At 34.7% G+C, this 8,416-nt stretch overlaps 1 protein-coding gene across 1 annotated transcript; it reads left to right on the top strand.

Moving 5' to 3' along the window:
* Positions 1 to 413: 413 nt before the first annotated feature.
* LOC101256094 (UDP-xylose transporter 2) lies at positions 414 to 4,366 on the top strand. Its single transcript, XM_004240819.5, has 8 exons — positions 414 to 783; positions 876 to 1,031; positions 1,689 to 1,873; positions 1,961 to 2,028; positions 2,456 to 2,588; positions 3,263 to 3,424; positions 3,521 to 3,790; positions 3,896 to 4,366. The coding sequence occupies exons 2-8, from the start codon at positions 911 to 913 to the stop codon at positions 4,025 to 4,027; spliced, it is 1,071 nt and encodes a 356-aa protein (XP_004240867.1). The 5' UTR covers positions 414 to 783; positions 876 to 910; the 3' UTR covers positions 4,028 to 4,366.
* The last annotated feature ends 4,050 nt before the right edge of the window (positions 4,367 to 8,416 follow it).

Consider the following 8,416-nt stretch of genomic DNA (forward strand, 5'->3'; position numbering starts at 1 on the left):
ATATCTTCAAATTAATAATTATATAATATCATAAATTAGATGTCATATACGAGCTACTGCATACTATTAAAAATACTTTTTCACAATATTTAAAATTTTTGAAGTTGAAATTAAAGATTGAGGTGTGTTTACTTTTAATTTATGCAATTATTTTTATTTTTTAAAAAAATTATAATAAATATAAAAACAAGATATTGAATGTCTTTCAAATTCGAAATACAATTTCTTTAAATTTTTTAGGATCAAATGCTATTTTCAAATAAATAAAAAACTACTGGTCTCAAATAATAATGAATAATTATATTTCCTTAATTGAATAGACATCGTTAAACATTGGATCAAATTAAAAGTAACAAGAAATTCTAAACTTGTTGGACTCTATATGTTCAGTATTAAACTTTAAGGACCAATCCGTACTAACCTTCAATATTAAGAGACTAATTAAGTTAAATATTTTTTTGTTGAAGATGCAAGCACGTCCCTCCCCCCTTCTCAGATTTTGACTGAGATTTGCATACATATAATTTACTCACATTTCCAGGATACAAAATTATCAAACTCTCTGTATACACTCGCTGTAGTTGGAACTTGGAACTGACTGCACAACCTTTTGCCCTAAAATTTAAGTCGAAAAATTTCTCAAATCCATACAAAATACACATATACAGGCTTGTTAACTTGATTGGATCTGTAATTATATGGAATTTTGGAAATGGTAGCGTGAAGAATTTGTGGTGTTGGATCAAATTTGTTGCTGGTTTTTGGGAAGTATTTCTTTCAGATGTGAGATTTTGTACATACTGATTTTTTGTTTTGTTTCATTTGATTGTTGCTGTGGAATGTTGAGGTTTATCATTGTTTGTTGTTCGATCTAGATAAATTAGCGGAGCAAGGAGCTGTAGCTGAAAGGATGAGTGAGAACAAGCGCTTTCAGCTTGGCACCATTGGAGCTTTGTCTCTATCTGTTGTTTCGTCAGTATCTATTGTGATATGCAATAAAGCGCTTATGAGCTCTTTAGGTTTTCGTTTTGGTGAGTTAATTGTCATTGTATGGATCATCATTTTACAAGATGCTTGTCATATTGAATACGGAATCGAAATGTGAATACGTGATTAAATTTTGCTTTTCATGCTAAAAGTTTGCTTTTTGTGCTATTATTGAAAAAATGAAAAAATAGCAACATCAGTTGTTAATGAGATATGTAGTCTCCTTATATGACTTGTGCAATACTCTGCAGTTAAGTTAGGTCCAAGATTCATTTCCAGCAGCTATGTTTGATTTTTCAAATCATCCTCTCAATTTGATAACATATCGATTCCAAGTTGGATGTGCTTCTGTTTTGTCTTACACTGTACGTGTTTCTAGTTTTGATTACATAAGAAGTTGTCATGACATGATACTGTCCCTACTAATCACTGATGGATGAATAAGTTAGTCTTCCCTCTATACTAGTGTCTTTAGATAAATCTGTCCTTGAAGTTTTAGTTAAAGGTATGAACTTTGGTTTAGATAGTTTTGAACTATTAACTGCAGTGAATAATACTTTGTGTTTGCAGATTCATGTTCAAACCACTTAAGAATCAAGATCTACCTTTTTTACCTAGATTTTTCAAGTTGTCTTAATAGCTGTTATAATTTCCAAGATAGAGATGAGATGATAATGTGTATAAATTTTGTTCTATGGCAGCTACAACTTTGACGAGCTGGCATCTACTGGTCACTTTTTGCTCCCTCCATGTGGCGCTATGGATGAAGCTATTTGAACACAAACCTTTTGATCCAAGAACTGTTGTTGGATTTGGTATTCTGAATGGAATATCAATTGGGTTGCTAAACCTTAGCCTTGGTTTCAATTCTGTTGGTTTTTATCAGGTACGTTCTTTCCCTTCATCTCTATTTCAGATAACATGGCTGCATAATGATTTTCCTAAATTCCAAGTTTTCTCGCTAATGTGTTAGATGACGAAGCTTGCAATCATACCATGCACTGTATTTTTAGAGACAATTTTCCTCAGCAAGAAATTCAGGTCAGTTTATCATTTTTATTGGGTTAATCAGTGTTTTTTGATTGATGCCATTTTCATCTTGGAGTCGCTAATTTTCCTTTGCACTGCAACTTTGACTAAAAGATGAACTGGATAACTCCTAAAGTTGCATTAGCTACCAAGATAAGTGATTCACTGACCAATCCATTCATACTGATCCAGTACTGGTAAATCAGACGATGGCAACCAAACTAATTCTTAGCGAAACCTGTAAAGACTGAATCATGTTTCCCTAAGCAATCAACTGGTTATTTGAAGATGGTCTGAGAAAGTACTTCATCTACTAATGGTTTTTTTATACTGACAATAATGGATTTTGCTTTAGCTATGTAACTTTTTGCTAGACTTGGTTCTCATAAAATTCTTATTCTCTATTTGAGCTTTAACCTGAAATTTCCTTGTTTTACAGTCGGAGCATTCAACTCTCTCTTTGCGTCCTTCTTTTGGGTGTTGGAATTGCAACTGTAACTGATTTACAGCTGAACTTCCTGGGTTCTATCTTGTCACTCCTTGCAGTTCTTACCACTTGTGTTGCTCAAATTGTATCCTTCTAAAGTAGCTGGCTCCTTATTTCCATTGTTTGCACTATTTTTGCATATTTCAAGCTGCATACGGATCAGATATGGCAAGTTTTGTGGGTCACAAGAGGTCTTTAGCTTAACTTTTAACTAGTGATTGATGCATCTTCATGCTATCACTTTTCATATTTTTCTTCTAAGACTAATATGGAGATGCAAAATCTTTGTGTTATCTATCTGACCTACCTTGAACATATAACTTGCTTTGTTATATCTTTTTAGATGACCTTAAACTTATATCCTATACTATTTTAGCTTTATTTGATCTCGATTCAATGTCATAAAGCTTGAGCATTACCAAGCAGCTCCTTGGTATGTGAACTGTTTATACCTGCTGCTTTTGGAGTTGTATTTGCTTCTTTTACATATTTTTTGAAATGTTAAGCAAGGATGTAACTAGTATAAACAACAAAGATGGTGCTTTGTAGATACAAAGTCGGGGGAATCCCTCTGCAAAAAACAAAAAGTGGGGTTCCAATCTATGCCTAGATATTTTCCTGTAGTGAATTGATGATTGTCTGAACAATTATGGATTTTAACCTATGTTATATGTATTATATACACACACACACACATCCATATATCGTCATGGTCCATACATCTTTTCTTCAAGTTAGTTCTTAATTAGCTTCTTTCAGATGACCAATACCATCCAGAAGAAGTTCAAGGTTTCTTCAACACAACTGTTGTATCAATCTTGTCCTTATCAAGCCATGACTTTGTTCGTCTCTGGTCCGTTTCTGGATAAGTTTTTGACTCAGCAAAATGTATTTGCCTTCAGATATACGCCACAAGTGCTGGTAAGCATTATAAACCCATCTTGTACAATGTCCTTACTGCTCCTATAGTAATGGATGGGGAATGGTTCCAGATCTAATTCATTTTTGTAAGTGCAGACTTTCATTGCTATGTCCTGCTTGATCTCAGTCTCTGTTAACTTTAGCACATTCCTTGTGATTGGAAAAACATCCCCTGTCACCTACCAAGTCCTTGGCCATCTTAAAACTTGTCTAGTATTAGCTTTTGGATATATCTTGCTTCATGACCCATTCAACTGGAGGAATATTCTTGGGATCTTTGTTGCTATGCTGGGAATGGTTCTTTATTCATATTATTGCACTCGTGAAGGTCAGAAAAAAGCTACAGAAGCATCAGTACAACTTCAGGTATAACATGATACTTTTGGTTCATCAGATCCATTTTATTTCTTTGTTACAGTACTTGACTAGCTACTAATTTCATCAATTCTACTCCCATTATAATGATTACAGACCAAAGAAGATGAATCTGATCCTCTAATAGGCATGGAGACTGGAGCTGGTGCAATAAATGATGTAGCTCTCCCAATGTCCCCAATTGGGAAAGCAGATAATGATTTCCGTGCTCGAGACTACAACCGTTGAAAATGGTATATTTAGCATTCCAAGATGCATCAATTGAATTATGATGAAATTGATAGTTCGCCATGGGAATCGTGCAATTGCAACAATACTTCCCCTACTTCAAAATCATATGAGTAACAAAGAACGCTTTCATTTCCACTTTGATTGCTGTTTGATGTCTAGATTTGAAATGTTACCACTGCTCCATAGTAAGCAATGCATGTACTTCCCTGATTTATTGTATAATTAGAATATTTGAGGCATAGTAAAAATGATTTGATCAGAAATTATTTGAGTTCTAGCTGAATAATGTTATCTCTGAACAGTATATATATATTACTCTAAGCAGCTTTTCTCCAATCTGCATACTTTGATGTTATCTCTTCCCCAACCACCAATACTTTCCATTGTTTTACATTTGATGTTTCTTATTAAATCCAGCTATATATATCTTTACTCTGTGCAAATTGCCTTTTTAGTTTGTGGATAACTTTTTTGCATAATAGGTGATATATATATATATATATGTCGTTGGTAATTCTTAGTACCCTCTAGGGCCAATAGGGCTTTAGTTTAGTGGTAATGACGCAACACATGTACTGCACATTAGGTATAGGTTATAAATTTGAACCGTGAACTGTGAAGCATGGTATTTAAGTGGGAGCAGAATAAAAAGGTGAACCCAAAGTTCTGAATTTGTGAGCATAACTAGGGTTGGGTGAGCTAGCCCACAAGGAATATCTTCGTTATCAAAAGAAATCGTAGTACCCTCCACTTCGATTATCTCCTAACCATTTGTCCCTTCTTTCTTTTCCAATCTTATTAGGGAATTAATCAAGTGCACATAAATTATTTTGAACATTACGGTGATTTAAAAAAAAACAGTTGAGGGGGGATGTGCTTACTGATATTTTGATTCCTGAAGAGTCCTAGTAGATGGAACTATACTTCCATAATCATATTAGTAGAGAACTGATAAATTAATGTATATTTTGCACTATCTCCAAGACGTCCCCAGAATACCACAAACGTTAAGGTCTTTGACTAAAAATGATCAGATTTTTCTAATTATACTTATACATATTAACCACCTCATGAGATTCTTCTGCCAATAATTACAGGTTTCGATTCAAATTAATCCATAAATTTTGGATACCACATGCTTTGTATAAAGAAAAGAATAAAAACTTAGGATACACATGCATTTCTATAGAAAATTAGGATTTTGTCATTGACTTCATATTTTTTTTGTTGTCAACATCGATTTGTTTTTTTAATCTTGATGTCAGAAAGTGCAAGCAAAGTTTTGATTAAACGGTCATGTAAAGATATGCTCTTAAGATTATTTAAATGGTTAGATGTGCAGTCTGTCCTCTCATAGCTTTTCTAGTATTTGTGATCACAAAATCTCACAAAATCATCCAAAGAAAGGATTCACACAAGTATTTCCTAACACGCACTCTCTTAAAAAATTCTCTATTAAAAAAAGGAGGAGAGGGGGGAAAGAGGGGGGGGGGGGGGGTAAGAGATAAAAAAGCTGTTGAAAGTATGCTGGTTATATTTCAAATGAGAAGAAATGATCTTTTATAGGATTCAAAACTTGGGCTCCAAGTTGGGTAAAAATAAAAAAGAGAAATATGAAAATTATCTCCTCCACAAGTTTATACTTTGGCTCCAAGTAACAAACTTTTGGCCAAAAGATAGCCATATAACAAAGCTCCACCTTGGCTTGATTTTGGCTATTATAATGAATTGTTCCACCCTCTTCTCCAAAGCCCACATGGGGTAAAACATTTTTCGCATATGAAAATCAAGTTCAAGTAGAGTTTGAACTTGCCAGTGTGCTTTTCCAGGACAAGCCATATACCGACTTACCACACTTACTGCTTGTAAAATGTCTGGACGTGCTCACACTATTGTATACATAATATTGTTAACTGCACTAGAATATGGTACATGTGTCATATCCCTCTTCTTTCTTTGACTGTGGTGATTGAGCAGTTGCTACCTTAAAATGAGCAGCAAGACAAGTACTTACTGGTTTAGCATATTTCTTGCCAAATCTCTCCAAGGCCTTCTCTAAGTACTTCTTCTCGGTCGGGAGTAGCATGTTGGTTCCCCAATCTCTTTTGATCTCCATGCTAAGGATTTTAGTAGCTGCTCCCAAATCTTTCATTTCAAATTCACTTTTCAGCTGACCTTTTAAAATGGGAATTTCTGCTAAATTCTTAACAACAATAAGCATGTCGTCAACATATAATAATAAGTAAACAAATGAATCATTTTAACTTTTAAAAGTAAACACAACTATCATACATGCTCCTCGAATAACCATGACCCAACCTAAAGGAATCAAACCTCTTGTACCATTGTGTTGGAGATTGCTTTAATCAGTATAAGGATTTCTTCAATAGATGAATATGGTCTTCTTTTCTTTCAATTTCAAATCCTTCAGGTTGATGCATGTATATTTGTTCTTCAAGTTCGCCATATAAGAAAGTTGTCTTATCATCAAGTTGTTCTAACTCCACATCATACATGACAACTAAGGCAAGCAAGACACCAATAGAGCTATGTTTAACAACAAGTGTAAAAAATGTCATTAAAATCAACTCCTTGTACCTGACTATAGGCCTTTGCAACTACTCGTGTCTTATACATTGTATCTTCAACTCCTGGGATGCCATCCTTTTTCTTAAAGACCTATTTGCAACCAACCCAACAATTCTCTTTCCCGATGACGGCTTCACAAGAGACCAAGTATCATTCTTGTGGAGAGATTCAATTTCTTCATTCATTGCAATCAGCCACTTGGTTGAATCAACACTAGAAACTGCTTCTGAATAATTAGATAGTTCTCCAATTTCTTCAGTTTCCTGTGCAATTGAAAAAGAAAATGCAACATAATCTCCATATCTTCCTTGTTTTTGAATTTGTTTCTTTGATGTGTGTGGCTATGGAATACTCATTTGGTTCAACTTCCGAAGTTACTGGGCCTTCCGCTTCTGGAATTTCAACTGTATTTTCTTCCACAGTTGATGAGTTTGGCTCAAAAGAAACGCCAAACATAACCTCCACCTGCTCAAGTATACTCACCTCTTTGTTCTTGTTACAAGAACTAGAAGAGTCTTTACTGGGATGTAACATGGAGGATTCGTCAAAGGTTACATCTCTACTACTTATAAATTTTGGTGACTTCGGATCAGGACACCAAAGTCTGTATCCTTTCACCCAAGATGCATATCCAAGGAAAATACACTTTTTAGCCCTTGGCTATAATTTCCATCATTTACATGCATGTACGCAGGATAATCAAAAAATTTAAATCAGAATACTTTGCAGAGTACCTGACCATATTTCCTATGGAGTTATAAAGTTCAAAGGTGCATAAGAGGCACGATTTACAATATAACAAGTTGTACAAATAGCCTCTGCCCAAAAAATATATGTCAACCAAACATTTGAAATCATGCAACAAGCTCTTTCCAAAAAAGTCCTATTCATCCTTTCTGCAACACCATTTTGCTGAGGGTTCATCCTCACGTGTGATGTCGAACAATTCCTTTATTTTTGTAAAATTCGTCAAAACTCATCATTAGTGTTCAGGGAAGAGAGCGCTTCATCGCCGCCTTCTACGCTTCACAAACTAGAATGAGTACACGAGCGCTTCATCACTTAGAGCGAGCGCTTCATCACTTAGAGCGTGAAACGGGGCCTTATCGATTTTTTTGCTTCACGTTTCTCTGAACACTGCTCATCATAACAAAATTTCAAGTCATTATCTGTTCTAAGTCGTTTGACATGTTTTCATGTTTGATTTTCAATTAAAACTTTCTATTATTTGAAGTTAAGAAAACATCACTTTTATTTTTCAGGAAATAAATCCAAACTTTTCTTTAATAATCATCAATGAAAGTTAACATATGCATGGAACCACCTTTTGACGGGGAACTAGAAGGATCCCAAAGATCTGAATGATTGTAGTCCAAAATACTTTTTGTTCGATGAATTGTTGGAGATATGAAGATGAGTCTTTTCTGCTTCCTGAACACACAATATTCGCAGAACTCCATGTTTTTGGTACGTTGTCCACATAGAAGACCTTTTCTTAGTGAGGATGGAAAGACATTTCTCACTCATATTCCCCAGTCTCATATGCTACAATTTGATGATGTCAGAATCAAATTGATTTGAAGTAGAAACTGCAATAGCACTTGTAAATGTGGATCCCAATAAAGTGTACAACGTACCAAACCGTCATGCTTTCATGATCACTATAACAAATATAGACTTTCAAAACTCCACTTTCACCTGTGTATTTGCACCCAACAGAGTCTAGGGTGCCCAATGAGATTTTTCTTTAAGCCAGGATCATATCTAACATTGGTGAGAGTTCTCACCACCCCATCG

Source organism: Solanum lycopersicum, chromosome 6 (genome assembly GCF_036512215.1).
Source record: "Solanum lycopersicum chromosome 6, SLM_r2.1".
NCBI lineage: Eukaryota > Viridiplantae > Streptophyta > Magnoliopsida > Solanales > Solanaceae > Solanum > Solanum lycopersicum.